At 41.2% G+C, this 27,423-nt stretch overlaps 1 protein-coding gene across 5 annotated transcripts in view; it reads right to left on the bottom strand.

Annotated features, from left to right (window-relative positions):
* Positions 1-235: 235 nt before the first annotated feature.
* LOC128666052 (tumor necrosis factor receptor superfamily member 26-like) overlaps positions 236-27,423 on the bottom strand; it is a 184,985-nt gene continuing 157,797 nt past the window's right edge. For 4 of the 5 annotated variants that reach the window (XM_053720425.1, XM_053720428.1, XM_053720427.1 and 1 more), the window contains exons 11-13: positions 18,252-18,392; positions 13,653-13,698; positions 236-5,297 (exon numbers count right to left, since the gene is read on the bottom strand). In XM_053720425.1, the coding sequence (XP_053576400.1) occupies positions 5,032-5,297; positions 13,653-13,698; positions 18,252-18,392 (453 nt within the window). In that variant the 3' untranslated portion in view covers positions 236-5,031. The remainder of the gene's footprint in view (positions 5,298-13,652; positions 13,699-18,251; positions 18,393-27,423) is intronic. The other variant, XM_053720429.1, reaches the window with a different exon arrangement.

Here is a 27,423-nt window from a genome sequence, read left to right as displayed (position 1 = left end):
GCGACTCCAGAAAGGTGTATTTCCGTACATTTCTGGACATCGCTAGTTTATCCGACTTACGGAGTTTATGTGATTCCCTGAAGTGCAGGGTGAAATTACGGCGATGCAGGTTTCAGCAGTTACGCTGAAGTTTGCGCCGCATATGTAATCTCGCCCGATTTGTGCATTTGCAATCACTCACCATCTTTACAATGTAGCATTTTTTATGGCACAAAACAGACACAAAGTGACAACATTCGTATAATATTTTTATTATAGTTTCCATTGGAATTTGAACATTCAACATTTATTAAATGTAACAATGTAATATTTTGCTGTATCAGACAGCTGAGGTAATATACCTTAAAGGGACACGCAAGTCAAAATTAAACTTTCATGATTAACCCTTTCAGTGCTAACGACCGCTCTGAGCAATCGCAGAGTTTCCCACTCAGGTGCTAACGATGGCTCAGAGAACCTGGGGGCTCCCACCTGCTCCTACCCCGGCGATCAGGCCTGTATAGTGACAGGCATCGCCGGGGCTTCACGTTTTGCGCAGTGATGTCACACGCAATGACGTGATGACGTCACTGCGCAACTTTATTTAAAAATGACAATGACAAGTATAGGGAAAGGGGGCATGCTGCTTAGAAGCCTGTGGCCCCAATTTATCAAAGGTCTTGCGGACCTGATCCGACACTGCGGATCAGGTCCGCAATACCTCGCTAAATGCGGAGAGCAATACGCTCTCCGCATTTAACATTGCACCAGCAGCTCACAAGAGCTGCTGGTGCAACGCCGCCCCCTGCTGACTCGCGGCCAATCGGCCGCCAGCAGGGAGGTGTCAATCAACCCGATCGTATTCGATCGGGTTGATTTCCGGCGATTCCTGTCCGCCTGCTCAGAGCAGACGGACAGGGTTATGGAGCAGCGGTCTTTAGACCGCTGCTTCATAACTGCTGTTTCTGGCGAGTCTGAAGACTCGCCAGAAACATGGCCCTTCAAGCTCCGTATGGAGCTTGATAAATGGGCCTGCGTATCTCAGGCATCTAAGCAGCTACAGCCCCCAAGATCCACCGTTGGAAAGGTAATCGCCTAGCCTTTCCAATGGTGTAAGTGTTGGGGATCTGAAAAAAAAGTTACAAAAAATATATTTAAAAAAATAAACAAAAACTTAAATCAGCTTAGCACCCAGGTGGCAAAGTGCTTAGCACTCAAAGGGTTAAGATAGAGCAGCAATTTTTAACAAATTTCTTTAAACAAATTTCCATTAACAAATTGTGCAAAGTCTTTTTATATTTACACTTTTTGAGTCACCAGCTCCTGCTGAGCATGCACAAGAATTCACAGAATATACATATATGCATTTGTGATTGGCTGATGGCTGTCACATGATACATGAGTAGAGGAAATAGACATAACTGTAAACTGCAATAAATTACATACACATTAAAGGGACAGAAAACACCCTGTAACTACAAGACGTTTCTGTTGTGTTGCTATAGAATAACATATCAGCCAAATCTAAACATTTTTAAAAGAAATTAACATCCTTTTTACTGTAATTATTTTTCAACAGCTAAACTCCACCCATCATTTGCCTTATTTGGAGGAGCCAATCTGGGATTTAGTCATAAAATGAATATAAAATGCATTGGTTTTCAGTTGTTATCTGATAAAAAAAAAAACAATCAGGGGCATATATGTAGCAGGGTTCTCCTTGAGACGTCAGCAGGGTGGGTTCCATGTTCTAAGAATTAGAAATTGCTCAGTTTTTCAGAGTTAAATTACATGACAAGGGTGCAAATAAGTAATGAAAATATATTGTATAAACAGTTTCATTACACATAACTAAACAGTTAGGGCTCCATTTAAGAAGCTGTGAATGCAACTTTGGAACACCTTCATCAGACCGCGGCTTCTTAACCTACTACGCCAACTTCTAAGTGGCATTTCTCAATCCCCCCCCCCCAGTCTTCTTCAACGGGGGGTTTTACAGGCCGCACACGAGCATGGGGTGGCATTGCACAAATAGCAGCTTGTGCAATGATAAATACGTACACAGTGTATCCGGCCCTCTGGCTGAGCTGCCAGGTGGAAAGGGGAGAAAATATCCACATTTGTCCGTCCGGCCGTGGTTATATGGAGCCCATTATCTACACATCTCAAGGTGTCTGCTGTCCCTTTAACTTTCCTGAGAGTGTGAACTTCAGTAGTTGGAAAGTTAGCTCTGCTGTACATAACACACTTCCCATTAGATCACATCATCTCTCTTTGTAAAAAATATAATCAAAAGAGATATATTAACATATGAATATATACATATACACACATATCTATAGCTGTATATATTATCTATCTATGGAAATATCTATACTTAGAACTATAAATACAAATATGTATCAATCTACTGTATCTACCTATATAAATTAAAGGGACATGAAACCCCAAAATGTTTCTTTCATAATTCAGAACATACACATTAAAATAGCTTTAAAATGTACTTCCTTATCAAATCTGCTTCATTCTGTTGATAACCTTTATTGAAGGAGAAGCAATGCACTAGTAGGAGCTAGCAGAGCACACTGGTGGAGCCAATGACTATAGTCATGTATGTGCAGCTACCAATCAGCAGCTTCCTCTTAGTAGTGCATTGATACTCCTAAACCTACATTGAAGTACTTTTCAACAATTAATACCAAGACAGCAAAGCAAATTTGATAATAAAAGTAAATTGGAAAGTTATTTAAAATGAAATACTCTATCTGAATCATGACAGATCAACTGTGGGTTTCATGTCCCTTTAAGTACTCTACACATTAGAACACACTTTGGGCTAGATCATTTTCAAGTCCCTATAATGGATATATATATAAGTTCAAAGTAGACAAGCACTCCAGAAATCCAATATCCAGTGCCCAGGGTGCAACAGATAGGCAAATAGCAAATAAAGAAGAGTGCACTCGCCAGGATCTTTCAGAAATGTATTCCAAATATGTGAACGTTTTCGGGGGGTTAGCCCCTTCCTCAGACATACAAAACTACAATGTGTGAATAAACCCACACCGGACACCCTTAAGTAGGGCGGCCAACCAATCACTGCTCTCCAGAGTAAGGTACCACCCACAAGTGAGGTCACCCCTCTGGCAACAAATGAGGTTGGCCCAAACATAAAAACAAAGTGAACAGCAGGATACCAATGCCAATCATATACAGTAAACAAATGAGTAACTATAGTAGGCCCATGGCCCTGACAGATAGGTGGTATAAGGTGGTATAAGGTTGAATGCAAGCTCCAAGCATATATATGTACAAGTTAAACACATAGGTAAAACATGTAAAAAATGTAAAAATGTTAAGCACATAGTTACAGTACATCATAGAGGTAAATATATAAATATAAATAGTGCACCAGGATAATACAGAACCAAATCCTATTAAAAGTCCATATGTATTTAGACAAATAGCATCAAATGTGTATATAATGTGTATATAAGTGCTGTGGAATCTGTTTGCACAAATATAATGGCAGCATCAATGTGGCAAGTAGTAAATAAGCAAACAAATCAGCATATAATAATAAAACCTCTGGAGTAAAGATCGATAAGCCCAGTGCCTATATAATATGAAAAAAACTAGCTAGTCTAAAGGCATAAACGTAATAAGCATACTAAGCATAGAAAACATATCAAAAAGGGAATATACAACAAACCTGCAAGGTCAAGGCTTATGGGGGGCTCTACCCGCTTACAGAAAGACTGGGAATGCAGGCATATTCAAACCTAAGCGCAACTGACCGGTTGCCATGGCAACCCGGTCTAAACATAACAAAGTGCGCTGTCACAGTATAACTGTGAAGTAGTACAAAAACATAAGCGACATATATAATAAATAAGGGCAGACAGGAGCTTGGGGATAAATATCAAAACACAAGGCAAATTCAAACTTGAGTGTAACTGTCAGTTAACAAGGCAACCCGGTCTAAACATAATAGAGACCGTAGACACACTATAGCAGAGTGTAGCCATGCAAGTATAATGTTAAGTGGCCGTATAACATAAGTAAGTGATTAAACAAAAAATAAAAATAAAGAGCAAATAGGAACTAGAGGATTAAGTAAAGGAGCATAAGGCTTGCAAAACAACAGGCTAGCGCCAAATGAGCTCAATGGCGAAATGAGGAGCCAAAAAGATCAGGGAAAAGTCCTGGCGAGTGCACTCTTCTTTATTTGAGATATATATATATATTGACAGTGCACTTTATGTGGGTCACTAAATAATAAATAGTACCACAACCTTATGGCTGGTAAAAATGAACAACCATGACCCAGTAACACTGGTACTTTTATTAAAGCATTATAGTCTGTAAACTCAAACTTCTCCCTCCACAATCAATCATACATGTCACCTGACCTCAAAAAACAACTAACCCCTCCTCCAGCATGACGTCCCACTTCTGCCCATAATAAACCTTATCACCCCAATAATAAAGTAATAAAAGCAAAACACCGTTTTAAATGAAACTAAATGTCATATGACTTCAGTCCAGGCAAATAATCTCTTTTTCAATCTGTACTGGACATCAAGCAACGTGTTGTTGTTATCTTTATTCTTCTTGGAGATAAATGCTGACAATCTTGATTGGTTTATCAGGTTAATAAATCAGAAAAATGTGTAGGCACAGTTTTTGAGAGTGAGCCTGCCTTTTACTATTCTGATTGCTTAAAATCCCTTAAAGGGACATGAAACCCAAATTCTTTCTTTCATGATTTAGAAAGAACATGCAATTGTAAACAACTTTCTAATTTACTTCTATTATCTAATTTGCTTCATTCTCTTGATATCCTTTGCTGAAAAGCATACCCAGATAGGCTTAGTAGCTGCTGATTGGTGGCTGCACATAGATGCTTCATTTGATTGGCTCACCCATGTGCATTGCTATTTCTTCAACAAAGTATAGCTAAAGAATGAAGGAAGTTAGATAATATAAGTACATTGGAATGTTGTTCAAAATGATATTCTCTACCTGAATCATGAAAGAAAAAGTTTAGGTTTAGTGTCCCTTTAAGGTGTTTTCAATAGTTTCCACACATCTTCTTTGTTGCATGTCATGAAGAGGTTGGAGTAACTTTTGTATTGTTGCCTCTGTGCCGTATTTGTTTCTCCAGGTATTTAGCATCTGATACTTTTGTTCTCTTAGACCTTGGTAGTGACTACATTCGCCAATCTCAATATCTGTAAGATTGATACGTCTCATAAATTCCTTCCAGTGTTTATCTGGTACGTTGTCAATTAAATTGTAGCAGCAATAATTAAAATCTAAAACAAGAAAAAGGAATTATTTTTTTAGACCATTACTTTTGAAACCAGTAAACATTAACACGTTGACAAAAACATACAGGGGGATATCTATCAAGCCATCAACTTTGTTGCATTCAATGGTACCAATACGCTTGCCTAACATTGTGGCCGCGGATCTGAATACCCTTTTCCATATTTATAAAAAAAGCCGGCAAAAAGCCGAGCACCAAGTACGGGGCGATGAGCATCGGACTGTTGTTAACTAACAGTCATCGATCTCGCTGCTATTCGGCTTTTTACCAACTTTATTTATACCCTATCACTAAACGCTGCCACTATACTAAAATGTTTAACCCCTATCCCGCTGCTCCCGGACCCCACCGAAACTAAATAAAAGTATTAGCCCCTATTCCGCTGCTCCCGGACCCCGCCGCAACTAAATAAAAGTAATAACCCCTATTCTGCTGCTCCCGGACCCCGCCGCAACTAAATAAAAGTATTAACCCCAAACCCCTGGCTTCCCACATCACTACCACTAACTAAACTTATTAACCCCTAAACTGCCAGCCCCCCACATCGCCATAAACTAAATTAAGCTATTAACCCCTAAACCTAACAACCCGCTAACTTTACATTAAAATTACAACATCCCTATCTTATAATAAATTAAAACTTACCTGTAGAATTAAATTAAACCATATTAAACTATGAATTAACCTACCCTAACTGTTATACTAAAATTACATTAAACTACCAATTAAATTAACTATATTACATACTAAAAAACCCTAACCCTACTCAAATTATTTAAATATACTATTAAAAATTACTAAATTACAAAAAAACAAAACACTAAGTTATAAAACAAAACAAAACACAGTATCAAAAATAAAAATGAATTACACCTAATCTAATAGCCCTATCAAAATAAAAAAGTCCCCCCCAAAATAAAAAACCCCTAGCCTACAATAAACTACCAATGGCCCTTAAAAGGGCCTTTTGCGTGGCATTTCCCCAAAGAAATCAGCTCTTTTACCTGTAAAAAAAATACAAACACCCCCCAACAGTAAAACCCACCACCCAACCAGCCAACCCCCCCTCAAATAAAAACCCTATCTAAAAAAAAACTAATCTCCCCATTGCCCTGAAAAGGGCATTTGTATGGGCATTTAGCTCTTTTACATGCCCAGACCCTACTCTAAAAATAAAACCCACCCAAAAAACTCTTAAATAAACACTAACCCCCGACGATCCACTTACAGTTTTTGAAGTTCCGCTTGAAGGATCCATCCAGCCGGCAAGAAGTCTTCATCCGGGCGGCAAGAAGTCTACATCCGGGCGGCGTCTTCCATCTTCATCCAGCCGGCGAAAGTCTACATCCATGTGGCCTCTTCTATCTTCATCCATCCGGCGCGGAGCAGGTCCATCCTGAAGACATCTGGCGTGGAGCTCCTCTTCAATACGGTCTCTGCCATAAACTGGATCTTGAATGCAAGTGACATCATCCAAGATGGCGTCCCTTGCATTCCTATTGGCTGAAAGGTTCCAATCAGCCAATAGGATTAGAGTGGCTAAAATCCTATTGGCTGTTCCAATCAGCCAATAGGATTTGAGCAGCTTTCATCCTATAGGCTGTTCCAATAGAGGAATGTGGCTGCACCTCACTGACGAGGCCCATAGGAGGCCGAAACGATCGTCTGGGGTTGTCATGCTCCTTGTTCAGAGGAGAATTGCCTGGTATTTCGGGGCTGGACTGACCTTAATTGGCAGGATCAGACTGATATACTTCAGGAAAGTTTTCTTCTGTGAAAAGCACACTGGTCTAAAAGAGGCTGCTTCAGGGTGGTGAATCGCCATAGAACAAGCCACTGAGCTGTTGTTCGTTCCTGGTAGAGCGCTTCTCTCTTTGTATGCAAATTATTATGACCCTGGGGAAGTCTCCCTATGGGTGATGGGGGAAACCAGACGTGGACTCCTTGCCCAGTGTGCTTAGAGGAATGTGGCTGCACCTCACTGACGAGGCCCATAGGAGGCCGAAACGATCGTCTGGGGTTGTCATGTTCCTTGTTCAGAGGAGAATTGCCTGGTATTTCGGGGCTGGACTGACCTTAATTGGCAGGATCAGACTGATATACTTCAGGAAAGTTTTCTTCTGTGAAAAGCACACTGGTCTAAAAGAGGCTGCTTCAGGGTGGTGAATCGCCATAGAACAAGCCACTGAGCTGTTGTTCGTTCCTGGTAGAGCGCTTCTCTCTTTGTATGCAAATTATTATGACCCTGGGGAAGTCTCCCTATGGGTGATGGGGGAAACCAGATGTGGACTCCTTGCCCAGTGTGCTTAGAGGAATGTGGCTGCACCTCACTGACGAGGCCCATAGGAGGCCGAAACGATCGTCTGGGGTTGTCATGTTCCTTGTTCAGAGGAGAATTGCCTGGTATTTCGGGGCTGGACTGACCTTAATTGGCAGGATCAGACTGATATACTTCAGGAAAGTTTTCTTCTGTGAAAAGCACACTGGTCTAAAAGAGGCTGATTCAGGGTGGTGAATCGCCATAGAACAAGCCACTGAGCTGTTGTTCGTTCCTGGTAGAGCGCTTCTCTCTTTGTATGCAAATTATTATGACCCTGGGGAAGTCTCCCTATGGGTGATGGGGGAAACCAGACGTGGACTCCTTGCCCAGTGTGCTTAGAGGAATGTGGCTGCACCTCACTGACGAGGCCCATAGGAGGCCGAAACGATCGTCTGGGGTTGTCATGTTCCTTGTTCAGAGGAGAATTGCCTGGTATTTCGGGGCTGGACTGACCTTAATTGGCAGGGTCAGACTGATATACTTCAGGAAAGTTTTCTTCTGTGAAAAGCACACTGGTCTAAAAGAGGCTGCTTCAGGGTGGTGAATCGCCATAGAACAAGCCACTGAGCTGTTGTTCGTTCCTGGTAGAGCGCTTCTCTCTTTGTATGCAAATAGGATAGAGCTGCTCAAATCCTATTGGCTGATTGGAACAGCCAATAGGATTTTAGCGGCTCTAATCCTATTGGCTGATTGGAACCTTTCAGCCAATAGGAATGCAAGGGACGCCATCTTGGATGACGTCACTTGCATTCAAGATCCAGTTTACGGCGGAGACCGTTTTGAAGAGGAGCTCCTCACCGGATGTCTTCAGGATGGACCCACTCCGCACCGGATGTCTTCAGGATGGGCCCACTCTGCACCGGATGGATGAAGATAGAAGAGGCCGCATGGATGAAGACTTCGCCTGCTGGATGAAGATGGAAGAGGCCGCCTGGATGAAGACTTCTTGCCGTCCAGATGAAGACTTCTTGCTGGCTGGATGGATCCTTCAAGCGGAACTTCAAAAACTGTAAGTGGATCGTCGGGGGTTAGTGTTTATTTAAGGCTTTTTTGTGTGGGTTTTATTTTTAGAGTAGGGTCTGGGCATGTAAAAGAGCTAAATGCCCTTTTAAAGGCAATTCTTATACAAATGCCCTTTTCATGGCAATGGGAAGATTAGGTTTTTTTTAGATAGGGTTTTTATTTGGGGGAATTGGTTGGTTGGGTGGTGGGTTTTACTGTTAGGGGGTGTTTGTATTTTTTTTTACAGGTAAAAGAGCTGATTTCTTTGGGGCAATGCCCCGCAAAATGCCCTTTTAAGGGCCATTGGTAGTTTATTGTAGGCTAGGGTTTTTTTATTTTGGGGAGGCTTTTTTTATTTTGATAGGGCTATTAGATTAGGTGTAATTTGTTTTTATTGTTCATACTGTGGGTTGTTTGTTTTTGTAACTTAGTGTTTGTTTTTTGTAATTTAGTAATTTTTAAATAATTTGAGTAGGCTTAGGGTTTTTAGTATGTAATATAGTTAATTTAATTTGTAGTTTAATGTAATTCTAGTATAATAGTTAGGGTAGGTTAATTAATAGTTTAATATAGTTTAATTTAATTCTACAGGTAAGTTTTAATTTATTATAAGATAGGGATGTTGTAATTTTAATGTAAAGTTAGCGGGTTGTTAGGTTTAGGGGTTAATAGCTTAATTTAGTTTATGGCGATGTGGGGGGCTGGTGGTTTAGGGGTTAATAGGTTTAGTTAGTGGTAGTGATGTGGGAGGCCAGGGGTTTAGGGGTTAATACGTTTATTTAGTTGCGGCGGGGTCCGGTAGAGGCGGAATAGGGGTTAATACATTTATTTAGTTGCGGTGGGGTCCAGAAGCGGCGGGATAGGGGTTAATAACATTATGTAGGTGGCGGCGATGTCGGGGCAGCAGATTAGGGGTGTTTAGACTCAAGGCTTATGTAAGGGTGTAAACGTTACTTGTTTTATACCATAGAAATCAATGGGATATCTAGCAGCATCGAGCATAAGCTTTCACTGCTTTCAGATTCCCATTGATTCCTATGGCATCTGCGGCCTCCAGGGTGGCCTGATGTGACCTCCCACATCACTACCACTAACTAAACCTATTAAGCCCTAAACCACCAGCCTCCCACATCACCATAAACTAAATTAAGCTATTAACCACTAAACCTGACAACCCGCTAACTTTACATTAAAATTACAACATCCCAATCTTATAATAAATTAAAACTTACCTGTAGAATTAAATTAAACTATATTAAACTATTAATTAACCTACCCTAACTATTATACTAAAATTACATTAAACTACCAATTAAATTAACTATATTACATACTAAAAAAACCTAACCCCACTCAAATTATTTAAATATACTATTAAAAATTACTAAATTACAAAAAACAAACACTAAGTTACAAAACAAAACAAAACACAGTATCAAAAATAAAAACGAATTACACCTAATCTAATAGCCCTATCAAAATAAAAAAGCCCCCCAAAATAAAAAAACCCCTACCCTACAATAAACTACCAATGGCCCTTAAAAGGGCCTTTTGCAGGGCATTGCCCCAAATAAATCAGCTCTTTTACCTGTAAAAAAATACAAACAAACCCCAACAGTAAAACCCAACACCCAACCAGCCAACCCCCCCAAATAAAAACTCTATCCAAAAAACCTAATCTCCCCATTGCCCTGAAAAGGGCATTTGTATGGGCATTGCCCTTAAAAAGGCATTTAGCTCTTTTACATGTCCAACCCTACTCTAAAAATAAAACCCACAAAAAAAAACCTTAATTAAACCTAACACTAACCCTCGACGATCCACTTACAGTTTTTGAAGTTCTGCTTGAAGAATCCATCCAGCCGGCAAGAAGTCTTCATCCGGACGGCAAGAAGTCTTTATCCGGGCGGCCTCTTCTATCTTCATCCATCCGGTGCGGAGCGGGTCCATCCTGAAGACATCCGGCGAGGAGCTCCTCTTCAATACGGTCTCTGCTATAAACTGGATCTTGAATGCAAGTGACTTCATCCAAGATGGCGTCCCTTGCATTCCTATTGGCTGAAAGGTTCCAATCAGCCAATAGGATTAGAGCCGCTAAAATCCTATTGGCTGTTCCAATCAGCCAATAGGATTTGAGCAGCTCTCATCCTATTGGCTGTTCCAATCAGCCAATAGGATTGAGCTCTCATCCTATTGGCTGATCGGAACAGCCAATAGGATGAGAGCTGCTCAAATCCTATTGGCTGATTGGAACAGCCAATAGGATTTTAGCGGCTCTAATCCTATTGGCTGATTTGAACCTTTCAGCCAATAGGAATGCAAGGGACGTGATCTTGGATGACGTCACTTGCATTCAAGATCCAGTTTACAGAAGAGACCGTATTGAAGAGGAGCTCCTCACCGGGTGTCTTCAGGATGAACCCGCTCTGCACCGGATGGATGAAGATAGAAGAGGCCGCAAGGATGAAGGCTTCGCCGGCTGGATGAAGATGGAAGAGGCCGCCTGGATGAAGATGGAAGAGGCCGTCTGGATGAAGACTTCTTGCCATCCGGATATAGACTTCTTGCCGGCTGGATGAATCCTTCAAGCGGAACTTCAAAAACTGTAAGTGGATCGTCGGGGGTTAGTGTTTATTTAAGGCTTTTTTGGGTGGGCTTTGTAAAAGAGCTAAATGCCCTTTAAAGGACAATGCCCATAAAAATGCCCTTTTCAGGGCAATGGGGAGATTAGGTTTTTTTAGATAGGGTTTTTATTTGGGGGGTTGGTTGGTTGGGTGGTGGGTTTTACTGTTGGGGGGTGTTTGTATTTTTTTTACAGGTAAAAGAGCTGATTTATTTGGGGCAATGCCCCACAAAAGGCCCTTTTAAGGGCCATTGGTAGTTTATTGTAGGCTAGGAGGTTTTTTATTTTGGGGGAACTTTTTTTATTTTGATAGGGCTATTAGATTAGGTGTAATTCATTTTTATTTTTGATATTGTGGTTTGTTTGTTTTTGTAACTTAGTGTTTTTTTTTGTAATTTAGTAATTTTTAATAGTATATTTAAATAATTTGAGTAAGGTGAGGGTTTTTTAGTATGCAATATAGTTAATTTAATTGGTAGTTTAATGTAATTTTAGTATAATAGTTAGGGTAGGTTAATTAATAGTTTAATATAGTTTAATTTAATTCTACAGGTAAGTTTTAATTTATTATAAGATAGGGATGTTGTAATTTTAATGTAAAGTTAACGGGTTGTCAGGTTTAGGGGTTAATAGCTTAATTTAGTTTATGGTGATGTGGGGGGCTGGTGGTTTAGGGCTTAATAGGTTTAGTTAGTGGTAGTAATGTGGGAGGCCAGGGGTTTAAGGGTTAATACGTTTATTTAGTTGTGCTGGGGTCCGGGAGAGGCGGAATAGGGGTTAATACATTTATTTAGTTGCTGTGGGGTTTCAGGAGCGGCGGGATAAGGGTTAATAACATTATGTAGGTGGCAGCAATATCGGGCGGCAGATTAGGGGTTATTAGACTCTGGGTTTATGTTAGGGTGTTAGGTGTAAACGTTACTTGTTTTATACCATAGAAATCAATGGGATATCTAGCAGCATCGAACATGAGCTTTCACTGCTTTCAGACTCCCATTGATTCCTATGGCATCCGCGGCCTCCAGGGTGTCGGATTGAAAACCAGGTACGCTGGGCCGGAATAGCCACGAGGGTACCGGTTAACTATTTGATAACTTTTAAAAAGTGTCAAAAAGTGCTGAATGTATATTCGGAACATCTGTAATGACGTAAGCATCGATCTGTGTCAGATTGAGACCGGCAGATCGTATGTTACGTCACAGATTTCCACTTTTGACGGTCTGTAGGCTTTGATAACTAGGTTGAATCAAGCTCGCCACAATTACGCTGCGGAATTCCAGCGTATTTGTGGTTGACGGCTTGATAGAGATCCCCCACAGCTATTATATTTAAAACCTTAAAGGGATATGCCTCCATGCTCGCTAAGTCCAAACTTGTTCATGAGAGTGCCTGTGCCTACACTACTGAACTCAGTCACGAATGCTCGATCAAGAGTACAAGTTTACTAATGTAGGCGCAGGCACTTTGAAAGGAACTCTCATGAATCTAGATTTGTGTGCATGGAAATGTGTCCCCTAAAAAAAACCTGTTCACAAAGGCACAATCTGGTTTAAGGGTATCTTAGGAAGATACAAAGTAGCAGCAGGGTCACTATTTACAGTTTAAAGAATGTTAACACCAAGTAAAGAAAAAGATATTATAAGTGTTTTGCATAGAAACTGTGACCATTTTGTTTTAAGTTTATGTCAAAATGGGAGCAGTCCTTTAAGCAACAATAGAAATAAATATTGTTTAAAACAATCCTTGTGAAAGTTGCAGAGTGACCATATAGCAATAGAAAAACAGTCAGGGCAGGCTCAACCATGGGACCAAGTGGGTCCAAGGGACCCATGCAGCACTTGACAAGGGGTAGAACTTTATTTACTGTTAGCCACTGTCAGACCCAGACCTATCCTGTCTTCTCTCTCGGTGCAGCGGGATTCACAGGCTCCCAGCAGCATAACCTTATCATGCACAAAGACACTGAATTGGCCCCTAACTTCCTTCCCACTTATGCTGCAATTGTGCAAAAGCATTGGTTGCATGCAGGTAGGCAGGCTTAATAAGGTCAGTGGCCAGGTTAGTAGGTTGATATGTTGATCAATAATGTTACTATTGGAGGGCGTCATTGTATTCTCGGACCCAGGCAGCACAATGTCTTGAGCCAGCCCTGAAAACAGTGTACAGTCTGCACATCATATCATCCTAAAGATCGGTTAGCAGTGGTGCGGATGGAAACAGATTGCAATAGTTAACTATGAAAGTTGCCTTACTGTTAGTGACAATCTCAAATGTGCAACCTGAAAACGCCACATCCAATAGATTGTGATAGAGCTCTATGTTTCTGAACTTTAACACAATTTTTACACCAAAGTGTAAGGTATTATTATTTAATGACCCTTTAATCTGATACTTACGCATTTCATCAGTGAAGGAAGCATTCATCCAGTCATTGAGGCTAATCTGGGTAAAGAGAAAGAGAACATTCACCTATTTTTTGTAGATGTGCAGGTAGTATAAATCATTGTAATTTAGACTAAAAAACATATGCCTAGTAGTCCGGAAACAAAATCCTAACAGATAAAATTCACATTCCAAATGTCTAATTTAGGGCCTGATTCTCAGAAACTCACCAACATGGGGCGAGATTACATATACGGCGCACGCTTCAGTGCAAGCGTTGAAACCCGCGCCGCCTGTAATTTCACTTAGCACATTGGGGTATCCAATAAACCCCGCTGGCAGTTCATAAAGTGCTGTAAGTCAAATAAACTAGTGATGTCCTGAAATGACTGTAAATACATTTCTGGAGTCGCCAGTGATTTACGGCAATTTATAAACTGCCGGCACCTAAGAAAATAAAAAAATATGTCAAATCTCCCGTAAAAAAGTCTAACCCGCTCCCAAAAATAAACCCGACACGTAAAACCCCTATATCCGCCATCAAACCCACATCTGAACTAATAATAAAAGTATTAACCCAGAAACCGACAAGTCCCCACAACGCAATAAGCCTAATTAAACTATTAACCCCTAATCCACCATTCGCATACATCGTGATCTACCTAATAAAAGTAGTAACCCCTAAATCCGCAAACCCCCAACATCGCAAACTACCTATTAAAACTATTAACCCCTTATCTGCCATTAACCCACAACGTAATAAACCTATTAAAACTATTAACCCCTAATCCGCCAAACCCACACAATGCAATAATGCTAATAAATTTATTATCCCCTAAACCGCCAAACCCCTCAACGCAAATAACTAATCACTAAGCCCCCTAACCTAACACCCCTTAAATTAACCCCATTAGATAAATTAAAATAATACTAAATTAAAATTAAAATAGAAAAACCTAACATTACTTTAAAAATAAAAAAACTAAGTTTAAATTAAGCTAAAATTACAGAAAATAAAAAATCTAACATTACATAAAATAATAAACAAAATGATCAAAAATAAAAAAAATTATACCTAATCCCTATGAAAATAAAAAAGCCCCCAAAATAAAAACACCCCCTAATCTAATGCTAAACTACCAATAGCCCTTAAAAGGGCCTTTTGTAGGGCGTTGCCCTAAGTTAAACAGCTCTTTTCCTTAAACAAATACTAAGTCCCCCCTCTAACAGTAAAAAACAAACAATCCAACAAACCCCCAAAATAAAAAAAACTAACAGAAGAAAATCCTAAACTACCCATTGCCCCTAAAGGGGCATTTGTATGGGCATTGCCCTTAAAAGGGCATTCAGCTCTTTCACTGCCCTTAAAAGGGCATTCAGCTCTTTTAAGATTGCCCAAAATCCCTAATCTAAAAAAATTAAAAAATTTAAAAAAAACTAACTCTAACCCCCAGTTAGGTACTCACGGTTCCTGAAGTCCGGCGGAGAAGGTCCTGTTCCAGGCGGTGAAGTCTTCTTCCAAGTGGCCGACATCTTCTTCCAAGTGAGGACCTCTTCTTTCTTCATCCAGGACCAAGCCGACGTGGAGCGGAGATGACTGCGGACCAGGACCAGCGACCCTGGAGGAATGGAGCGTGGAGGATCCTCTTCGTACGATCGCTGCTGTACACTGACTATTGAATGCAAGGTACGCGAATAAAAATGGCGTCCCTTGCATTCCTAGTGGCTGATTTGATTCTTCAAATTCAAATCAGCCAATAGGATGAGAGCTACTGAAATCCTATTGGCTGCATTCAATAGTCAGTGTACGGTGGTGATCGTACGAAGAGGATCCCCCATGCTTTATAGCTCCATGGTCGCCGGTCCTGGATGACGAAAGAAGAGGTTTGCTTGGAAGCAGATGTTGGCCACTTGGAAGAAGACTTCACCGCCTAGAACAGGACCTTCTATGTCGGACTTCAGAAACCGTGTGTTACTCTCTGGGGGTTAGAGTTAGGCCTTTTTTTTAGATTATGGATTTGGGGCAATCTTAAAAGAGCTGAATGCCCTTTTAAGGGCAGTAAAAGAGCTGAATTCCCTTTTAAGGGCAATGCCCATACAAATTCCCCTTTAGGGGCAATGGGTAGTTTAGGATTTTTTAGTGTTAGGTTTTTTTTTTTTTTGGGGGGGGGGGTTTGGTGGGTGGAGGTTTTACTGTTAGAGGGTTGACTTAGTATTTTTTTAAGGAAAACTTAGGGCAATGCCGTACAAAAGGCCCTTTTAAGGGCTATAAGTAGTTTAGCATTAGATTAGAGGGTGTTTTTATTTTAGGGGCGCTTTTTATTTTCATAGGGATTAGGTTTAATTTTTGATAATTTTGTTTATTATTTTATGTAATATTAGACTTTTTTATTTTCTGTACTTTTAGCTTAAATTAAACTTAGTTGTTGTTTTTTTAAAGTAATGTTAGGTTTTTTTATTTTAATTGTAATTTAGTATTATTTTAATTTATGTAATGGGGTTAATTTAGGGAGTGTTTGGCGGTTTAGGGGTTAATAGGTTTAATAGATTTATTAGCATTATTGCATTGTGTGGGTTTGGCGGATTAGGGGTTAATAGTTTTAATAGGTTTATTGCGTTGTGGGTTAATGGCGGATTAGGGGTTAATAGTTTTAATAGGTAGTTTGCGATGTTGAGGTTGGCTGATTTAGGAGTTAATACTTTTATTAGGTAGTTTGCGATGTGTGTGAATGGCGGATTAGGGGTTAATAGTTTAATTAGGCTTATTGAGTTGTGGGAGGTTGTCGGTTTAGGGGTTAATACTTTTATTATTAGTTCCGATGTGAGTTAATGGCGGATTAGGGGGTTAATATACTTTATTAGTTATTGCGGTGGGGGATGGCGGTTGACATGTAGATAGATATTGCGCATGCGTTAGGTGTTAGTTAATATTTTCAGGCAGTTACGGGAGTTACGGTGCTCACATTCTCAGCGCAAGGCTTGCTGCTCCTGCCTATGTATGGTGAGGTGAAAATGGAGTAAAATATCTCCATTTTCACCGCGTAAGTCCTTACGCTGAATATGTGATAACGATTTGCGACATGGTTCTATGTTAGCTTATAGGAGTAAAAATTGTGGCAGACGGGTGAAATATACGTGCCGCATTTATATGTGGCGCTGTATATGTGATACCAAAATCTTGTAAAAAACGTTGGTGCCTGCTTTTGCGGGTGATGCCGCATATGTAATCTTGCCCCTGGAGTGAAATCATTGTGCAGACTTCACATGGACAGAACTCACTTAAAGGGACATTGTACTATAAAACTTGTTTTCCCTTAAAGGGACAGTCAACTCCAAAAACACTTTCATGATTCAAATAGGGCGAGTCATTTTAAACAACTTTCCAATTTACTTTTATCACCAATTTTGCATTGTTCTCTTGGTATTCTTAGTTGAAAGCTAAACCTAGGAGGTTCATATGCTAATTTCTTAGACCTTGAAGGCCGCCTCTAATCTAAATGCATTTTGACAGTTTTTTTACCACTAGAGGGCATTAGTTCATGTGTGTCATATAGAAAACATTGAGCTCATGCACGTGAATTTACAGAGGAGTGACCACTGATTGGCTTAAATGCAAGTCTGTCAAAAGAACTGAAATAAAGGGGCAGTCTCCAGAGGCTTAGATACAAGGTAATTACAGAGGTAAAACGTGTATTATTATAACTGTGTTTGTTATGCAAAACTGGGGAATGGGTAATTAAGGGATTATCTATCTTTTAAAACAACAAAAATGCTGGTGTTGACTGTCCCTTTAAAGTGATGGAAAACTCTCCCCTTTATAAAACCAGATCCGGAATGTTAGTGATATTTTAGATGTAATTTTTATTCATTTCAGCTTAGAAAAAGTAATTCATTAATTGACTACCATTAATATTTAAATATTTGTGTTTATTGCATTAACATGATATATTTATTTATATAGTGTATATTTATATAGCATGTTTGTGTGTGCTGAGGATCACATAGAGAAATGCAGGGAACACCCCTTAGAGAAGTATAGCAAAATCTGCCTTTTTAGAATCTCAGGAATGATCTCACATAACTGGAGGATCATTTTATATCATCTTAACTGATCAGAGAGCTCTAGACAATTGAGCCCCTGGGGCCGAATTATCAAGGGCCGAATGGCCCCTGATGCCCCTGTTTCTGCGCGAGCCTTCAGGCTCGCCGGAAACAGCAGTTGAGAAGCAGCGGTCTTAAGACCGCTGCTCCTTAACTGGTGCACCGCCTCTGAGAGGAGGACAGCATTAAACCCGATCGAATACGATTGGGTTGATTGACACCTCCTGCTAGATTGGCCACAAATCTGCAGGGGGCAGCATTGCACAAGCAGTTCACTAGAACTGCTTGTGCAATCCTAAATGCAGATGGCGTATGCTGTCGGCATTCAGTGATGTCTGGCGGAGGTAATACGCTACAGCGTATCATGTCCGCCAGACTTTAATAATTCTTCCCCATTATGTGCTTTTTTCCCTTTAATTCAAAATTTGAATGTCAGTCATAAACACATACCACACATGCATCTCTGCAATTCATTAACTAAAATCAATAACAAAATACAGATGACAACTTACCTGTTGAGGTGCACAGTGTGCCTGTGGGATATCTACATATGCTGATTCGTGCGGTGTGGAATTAGAAATGCGAAGCTCATTTTCCTCAGAAGCGTTAGAGGGTGCACGATGGTTATTTTCTGTTTGCAGAAGTTGTTCCATCTAAAAAAAGCAACAATTGTCATTTACTTGATTTGGACACACATCATATAGCATAGCTATATCATTATATTTATTGATCTAATTGAATTATTTCTGGGATTATGCATTATTTGTAGCAAATAATTGTGTTAATTGCAATAGCGTATTATATCCTAAAGCCCGTGTACACGGGCTATCTCTTGCAGTACAGAGGTCACACCCCTTGCTCTCTCTCCCCCCTCTCTTTTGCACTCTTTTCCCCCCTCTCTTTTGCACTCTCTCTCTCCCCCTCTCTTTTGTGCTCTCTCTCCTCCCCTCTCTTTTGCTATCTCTCTCCCCCTCTCTTATGCTCTCTCTCCCCCTCTCTTTTGCTCTCTCTCTCCCCCTCTCTTTTGCGCTCTCTCTCCCTCTCTCTTTTGCGCTCTCTCTCCCCCTCTCTTTTACGCTCTCTCTCCCCCTCTCTTTTGCGCTCTTTCTCACTCCCCCTGTCTTTTGCTCTCTCTCCCCCCTCTCTTTTGCTCTCTCTCTATCCCCCTCTCTTTTGCTCTCTCTCTTCCCCCTCTCTTTCTCTTGTTAAGTGTAGTCAGTCCACGGGTCATCCATTACTTATGGAATATATCTCTTCCTAACAGGAAGCTGCAAGAGGATCACCCAGCAGAGCTGCTATATAGCTCCTCCCCTCACATGTCATATTCAGTCATTCTCTTGCAGCCTAACTAGATAGGTCGCTGTGAGAGGTCTGTGGTGTTTTTTAACTTAGTTTATTTCTACAATCAAAAGTTTGTTATTTTAAATGGCACCGGAGTGTGCTGTTTATTCTCAGGCAGCATTAGAAGAAGAATCTGCCTGCGTTTTCTATGATCTTAGCAGACGTAACTAAGATCCACTGGCTGTTCTCATCTGAGGAGTGAGGTAACTTCAGAGAAGGGGAATAGCACGCAGGGCCCCCCTGCAAATGAGGTATGTGCAGTAATTATTTTTCTGAGGAATGGAATTGACTGAGAAAATACTGCTGATACCAATGTAAAGTAAGTTCAGCCTTAAATGCAGTGATAGCGACTGGTATTAGGCTGATGAGTGTGTGTACACTGAAGTATTTTTCTAAGGAATGGAATTGACTCTGAAAATACTGTTAATACTGAAATAATGTATGAGCCTTAACTGCAGTAAAAGCGACTGGTAGCAGGCTTATTAATAACAATTCATAACTTTTCAAATGTATGTTTAAAACGTTTACTGGCATGTTAATCGTTTTTTGTGAGGTACTTGGTGATAAAACTTATTGGGGCATGATTTTTACCACATGGCCATCTTTGTTTTCTGCATAGAAACAGTTTTCTGAGCTTCCCCACTGTTGTAATATGAGTGGGAGGGGCCTATTTTAGCGCTTTTTTGCGCAGTAAAAATTCAGTCACAATCTGTCTACTTCATCCTCCATGATCCAGATCGTCTCTAGAGAGCTCAGGGGTCTTCAAAATTCATTTTGAGGGAGGTAATCAGTCACAGCAGACCTGTGACAGTGTGTTTTGACTGTGAGAAAAACGTTAATTATTAAATTGTTAATCCGTTTTTGGGTATTAAGGGGTTAATCATCCATTTGCTGGTGGGTGCAATCCTTTGCTAACTTAATACATTTACTGTGAAAAATTGGTTGCTATAACTATTTTGGTTCATTGTTATTTCAACTGTGACAGCTTTTTGTGCTTCTTAAAGGCACAGTAGCGTTTTTTATATTGCTTGTAAATTTATTTAGAAAAGTATTTCCAAGCTTACTAGTCTCATTGCTAGTCTGTTTAAACATGTCTGACACAGATGAATCTCTTTGTTCACTATGTTTAAAGGCCAATGTGGAGCCCAATAGAAATTTATGTACTAATTGCATTGATGCTACTTTAAATAAAAGTCAATCTTTACATGTAAAGAAATTATCACCAGACAACGAGGGGGAAGTTATGCCGACTAACTCTCCTCACGTGTCAGTACCTTCGCCTCCCGCTCAGGAGGTGCGTGATTTTGTGGCGCCAAGTACATCAGGGAGGCCCTTACAAATCACTTTGCAAGACATGGCTACTGTTATGACAGAAGTATTATCTAAATTGCCAGAATTAAGAGGCAAGCGCGATAGCTCTGGGTTAAGGACAGAGCGCGCGGATGAGGTGAGAACCATGTCAGATACTGCGTCACAGTTTGCAGAACGTGAAGACGGAGAGCTTCATTCTGTGGGTGACGGATCTGATCCAGGGAGACTGGATTCAGAGATTTCTAATTTTAAATTTAAGCTTGAGAACCTCCGCATATTGCTAGGGGAGGTATTAGCGGCTCTGAATGATTGTAACACGGTTGCAATTCCAGAAAAATTATGTAGGTTGGATAGATACTATGCGGTACCGTTGTGTACTGACGTGTTTCCTATACCTAAAAGGCTTACAGAGATTATTAGCAAGGAGTGGGATAGACCTGGTGTGCCCTTTTCCCCTCCTCCCATATTTAGGAAAATGTTTCCTATAGACGCCACCACACGAGACTTATGGCAGACGGTCCCTAAGGTGGAGGGAGCAGTTTCTACTTTAGCTAATCGTACCACTATCCCGGTGGAGGATAGTTGTGCCTTTTCAGATCCAATGGATAAGAAATTAGAGGGTTACCTTAAGAAAATGTTTGTTCAACAAGGTTTTATCTTACAGCCCCTTGCATGCATTGCGCCTGTCACTGCTGCGGCAGCATTCTGGTTTGAGTCTCTGGAAGAGGCCATTCGCACAGCTCCATTGCATGAAATTATGAACAAGCTTAAAGCACTTAAGCTAGCTAACGCATTTGTTTCTGATGCCGTCGTACATTTAACCAAACTTACGGCTAAGAACTCCGGATTCGCCATCCAAGCGCGCAGAGCGCTATGGCTTAAATCCTGGTCAGCTGACGTGACTTCTAAATCTAAATTGCTTAATATTCCTTTCAAAGGGCAGACCTTATTCGGGCCCGGCTTGAAAGAAATTATAGCTGACATTACGGGAGGTAAGGGCCATGCTCTACCTCAGGACAGGGCCAAATCAAAGGCCAAACAGTCTAATTTTCGTGCCTTTCGTAACTTCAAGGCTGGAGCAGCATCAACTTCCTCCGCTCCAAAACAGGAAGGAGCTGTTGCTCGTTACAGGCAGGGCTGGAAAGTTAACCAGTCCTGGAACAAGGGCAAGCAGGCCAAGAAACCTGCTGCTGCCCCCAAGACAGCATGAAGAGAGGGCCCCCTATCCGGAAATGGATCTAGTGGGGGGCAGACTTTCTCTCTTCGCCCAGGCTTGGGCAAGAGATGTCCAGGATCCCTGGGCGTTGGAGATCATATCTCAGGGATATCTCCTGGACTTCAAAATTTCTCCTCCACGATAATAACCAAATAAAGAAAGAGGCGTTTCTACGCTGTGTACAAGACCTCTTACTAATGGGGGTGATCCACCCAGTTCTGCGGACGGAACACGGGCAGGGATTCTATTCAAATCTATTTGTGGTTCCCAAGAAAGAGGGAACCTTCAGACCAATCTTGGACTTAAAAATCCTAAACAAATTTCTAAGAGTTCCATCATTCAAAATGGAAACTATTGAAACCATCCTTCCCATGATCCAAGAGGGTCAGTACATGACCACAGTGGACTTAAAGGATGCCTACCTTCACATACCGATTCACAAGGATCATTATCGGTACCTAAGATTTGCTTTCCTAGACAGGCATTACCAGTTTGTAGCTCTTCCCTTCGGATTAGCTACGGCTCCAAGAATCTTTACAAAAGTTCTGGGCTCACTTCTGGCGGTACTAAGACCGCGAGGCATAGCGGTGACTCCGTACCTAGACGACATTCTGATACAAGCGTCAAGTTTTCAAACTGCCAAGTCTCATACAGAGATAGTTCTGGCATTTGAGGTCGCATGGGTGGAAGGTGAACGTGGAAAAGAGTTCTCTATTACCACTTACAAGAGTTGCCTTTCTAGGGACTCTTATAGATTCTGTAGAGATGAAAATTTACCTGACAGAGGCCAGGTTATCAAAACTTCTAAATGCTTGCCGTGTCCTTCATTCCATTCCACACCCGTCAGTAGCTCAGTGCATGGAAGTAATCGGCTTAATGGTAGCGGCAATGGACATAGTACCATTTGCGCGCCTGCATCTCAGACCGCTGCAATTGTGCATGCTAAGTCAGTGGAACGGGGATTACTCAGATTTGTCCCCCCTACTAAATCTGGATCAAGAGACCAGAGATTCTCTTCTATGGTGGCTCTCTCGGCCACATCTGTCCAAGGGGATGACCTTTCGCAGGCCAGATTGGACGATTGTAACAACAGACGCCAGCCTTCTAGGCTGGGGCGCAGTCTGGAACTCCCTGAAAGCTCAGGGATTATGGACTCAGGAGGAGAAACTCCTCCCAATAAATATTCTGGAATTAAGAGCAATATTCAATGCTCTCCTAGCTTGGCCTCAGTTAGCAACTCTGAGGTTCATCAGATTTCAGTCGGACAACATCACGACTGTGGCTTACATCAACCATCAAGGGGGAACCAGAAGTTCCCTAGCGATGTTGGAAGTCTCAAAGATAATTCGCTGGGCAGAGTCTCACTCTTGCCACCTGTCAGCGATTTACATCCCAGGCGTGAAGAACTGGGAGGCGGATTTTCTAAGTCGCCAGACTTTTCACCCGGGGGAGTGGGAACTTCATCCGGAGGTCTTTGCTCAACTGATTCTTCGTTGGGGCAAACCAGATCTGGATCTCATGGCGTCTCACCAGAACGCCAAGCTTCCTTGTTACGGATCCAGGTCCAGGGACCCGGGAGCGGTGCTGATAGATGCTCTGATAGCCCCTTGGGTCTTCAACATGGCTTATGTGTTTCCACCATTCCCGATGCTTCCTCGTTTGATTGCCAAGATCAAACAGGAGAGAGCTTCGGTGATTCTGATAGCGCCTGCGTGGCCACGCAGGACCTGGTATGCAGACCTAGTGAACATGTCGTCCTGTCCACCGTGGTCTCTACCTCTGAGACAGGACCTTCTAATTCAGGGTCCTTTCAAACATCCAAATCTAATTTCTCTGAGGCTGACTGCATGGAGATTGAACGCTTGATTCTATCAAAGCGTGGCTTCTCGGAGTCGGTTATTGATACCTTAATACAGGCTAGGAAGCCTGTTACCAGAAAAATGTACCATAAGATATGGCGTAAATATTTATATTGGTGCGAATCCAAGAGTTACTCATGGAGTAAGGTTAGGATTCCTAAGATATTTCTACAAGAGGGTTTAGAAAAGGGCTTATCTGCTAGTTCGTTAAAGGGACAGATTTCTGCTCTGTCTATTCTTCTACACAAACGTCTGGCTGAAGTTCCAGACGTTCAGGCTTTTTGTCAGGCTTTAACTAGGATTAAGCCTGTGTTTAAGACTGTTGCTCCGCCGTGGAGCTTAAACTTAGTTCTTAATGTTCTTCAAGGCGTTCCATTTGAACCCCTTCATTCCATTGATATCAAGCTGTTATCCTGGAAGGTTTTGTTTTTGATGGCTATTTCCTCGGCTCGAAGAGTCTCTGAGTTATCTGCCTTACATTGTGATTCTCCTTATCTGATTTTTCATTCAGACAAGGTAGTTCTGCGTACTAAACCTGGGTTCTTACCTAAGGTAGTTACTAACAGGAATATCAATCAAGAGATTGTTGTTCCATCACTGTGTCCTAACCCTTCTTCAAAGAAGGAACGACTTTTGCATAATTTGGACGTAGTCCATGCCCTGAAGTTCTATTTGCAGGCAACTAAAGATTTTCGTCAAACTTCTTCCCTGTTTGTCGTTTACTCTGGACAGAGAAGAGGTCAAAAGGCTTCGGCTACCTCTCTCTCTTTTTGGCTTCGTAGCATAATACGTTTAGCCTATGAGACTGCTGGACAGCAGCCTCCTGAAAGGATTACAGCTCATTCTACTAGAGCTGTGGCTTCCACCTGGGCCTTTAAAAATGAGGCCTCTGTTGAACAGATTTGCAAGGCTGCGACTTGGTCTTCGCTTCACACCTTTTCAAAATTTTACAAATTTGACACTTTTGCTTCTTCGGAGGCTATTTTTGGGAGAAAGGTACTTCAGGCAGTGGTTCCTTCTGTTTAATGTCCCTGCCTTGTCCCTCCCTTCATCCGTGTACTTTAGCTTTGGTATTGGTATTCCATAATTAATGGATGACCCATGGACTGACTACACTTAACAAGAGAAAACATAATTTATGCTTACCTGATAAATTTATTTCTCTTTTAGTGTAGTCAGTCCACGGCCCGCCCTGTCTTTAAGGCAGACCTAAATTTTAATTAAACTCCAGTCACCACTGCACCCTATGGTTTCTCCTTTCTCGTCTGCTTTGGTCGAATGACTGAATATGACATGTGAGGGGAGGAGCTATATAGCAGCTCTGCTGGGTGATCCTCTTGCAGCTTCCTGTTAGGAAGAGATATATTCCATAAGTAATGGATGACCCGTGGACTGACTACACTACAAGAGAAATAAATTTATCAAGTAAGCATAAATTATGTTTTTGCTCTCTCTCTCCCCCTCTCTTTTTTCTCTCTCCCCCTCTCTTTTGCTTTCTCTCTCTCCCATCCTATCTTTTGCTCTCTCTCCCTCTCTCTTTTGCTCTCTCCCCCTCTCTTTTGTTCTCTCCCCTTCTCTTTTGCTCTCTCTCTCCCCCTCTCTTTTGCTCTCTCCCTCCTCTCTTTTGCTTTCTCTCTCTCCCCTTCTCTTTTGCTCTCTCTCTCTCCCCACTCTTTTGTCTGTCTCTCCCCCCATCTCTTTGCTCTCTCTCCCCCCCTCTCTTTTGCTCTCTCTCTCTCTCCCTGTTAGGGGTAATATGAACCTGATGGCAGCCATCTTGTTCTTCGCAGCCATCTTGTTCCTCGCAGCCATTTTGTAATGAATAGACTTTATTATACTGGGGTATTATGCAGTGAGAATTATATGCATGTTATGAGTTTCTTTAGCTATTCGGCATTGCCAATGTACCCTGGCCTAATGCCTAGAAGTAAGATAGAATAAGATAATGTAAACAAGAGGCTTTAGACACTCGGTTGTCTCTGCAGATGGTAGTTTGTTATGACTCTGTAAATATTGTTATGAGAAACTCATGTTCCAGTTTTTCCTTGTAAATTGCTCTGTATAACTGTGTAAGATGACGCGGTCCTAACGTGTCATCCCCTTAACCCTGTATGTCACTATAAGAAAGGCTTGCACTGTGCAATAAACAGAATTGGCTTTCGATCATAATGCTGCGTGGTCTGAGTCATTCTAAGGGGCCCTTATCAGGTAATCTACATATGCCTCAGGTGGTACACTAGGCCCCAGGCTTTGGCCTGCACTGACACTTACCCCCTGAAGGGGACACCTAACAGTTTTGGCGTCAGGACAGTGGGATTCGCAGGGAGTAACTATGAGTGCTTTTACCATGCTTTCTTTCTGTGAATTTGAACCTAAATTTAGTCTGGTAATAGGTGTTGATGATAATGATATAAGGTTAAAGGGGTTCCTGTGGTTGAAGCACAGGTTTGCGGAGGTTAAAGTCCTGCCGGCAGTTGTGATACCCCTCCAGACAGGTAATCAGTCCTGTGCTGGGACACGACAGGTATTGTGAGTCCTGTCGGTGATAAGCGCGCAAGAAATATATGAATGCCAGTTGACGGGAGGATTTTTTAAGATAAACTCCCCCGGGCGAACGTGGCAGTGAAGTGAGTAAGTCTCACGTGTGTTGAAGTTTCCCATATTCATTCCCATAATAGAGTTTTGCTACCCACCTGAAGCTCATGTTGATATCTGATGCTTGCTTTTGCTGCTATATAAAATTATGCTGTGCGTAGAAAATATTAAGTGGCTGTGCATGTTAATTGTGGCTATTATTGTATTGAGAAAGGGGAACTGCTCATAGATAAGAATGCACAGAGAAAATTACATGTATAAGGTAAAAGAAAAGAAGAGTTAATAGTTTCTGCAAAAGACAGAAATATTTTTTTAAAAAACACGGTCAGTAAGTACTGCTGTTTGATAAATAGAGAAATCTCTGTGTTAAAGAATGTAGCAGGCAAAGAAGGGGGGCCACCACTGAGCGCGCACATAGCTCAGAAAAGAAAAAAAAAAGAGAGAAAAGAAATCCTGTCTCCGTTTGTAAGATTTTTTTTTGTTTGCTTGCAGTAACAAAACTGAAATTTTGTATATTGAGATGCATAATGTGTGATGGTCTGTAGGTTCTCACTATGGTATGCGTGTAACAGATTTACTTTGGACCAGGAACAGAATGTATTATTTGAAAATGATTGTCTCAAACCCTGCAAAAGTGGCCATTTTGTGGGGTTTCGAAAAAAAAGAAAAAATGCATTGTGGAAATGGTGAAAAGTTAATCTAGTGTTTTTTATATATATATATGTATGTCGTACGCTAGAAATGAGATGTTTTTATGAGAAAGGAAAAAAGGGAGTGAATCTCTGGTATGCGAGATGGAATGAACTTGAGTGTCTGTATCGTAAGAATGTTTCCTTATGTTTCTCTGTTGGGAAATCAGACGTTTTAAGAAGATATTTTGTAATGTTATTTTATGTAACTGTATTTCAAAGTCACCAGCATGTTTTAAGTATGTGGTATTCATATGCAGTTTTAGTTTTAAGTGATAATTGTGTGGCGGCATGTAAAGATATGATATTGTTTTTGCAAGTGAAGTAACGGCTTTGAAAGTGCGATGGTATGGGATTTTTGTCACGCTCTGGTAAATATGAAATTGTTTCTGGTATGATTAATGGGTTAACGTATGTTGTATTTGTAAGGTCTGTGCACGGCGTGGGTGCACACAATGAAATATATTTATAGGCTGTAATTGAAAGTTTTTCTAAAAGGGCGTCCGTTTTTGTTGCAAGTAAATTAATCTGCAGGTCATGCTACAGTACAGAGGTGAAATTGGTGTGGTAAATCATACAAGCAGCCTAGATTGTGGTTAGGATATACATATGTAATTTGCGTGATGAATGGTTAGTCCTTAAAGGGACAGTTCACTGTAACAAGGTGTTGCTA

Source organism: Bombina bombina, chromosome 7 (assembly GCF_027579735.1).
Source record: "Bombina bombina isolate aBomBom1 chromosome 7, aBomBom1.pri, whole genome shotgun sequence".
In the NCBI taxonomy this organism is placed as follows: domain Eukaryota; kingdom Metazoa; phylum Chordata; class Amphibia; order Anura; family Bombinatoridae; genus Bombina; species Bombina bombina.
This window is presented reverse-complemented; position numbering and strand designations above follow the sequence as displayed.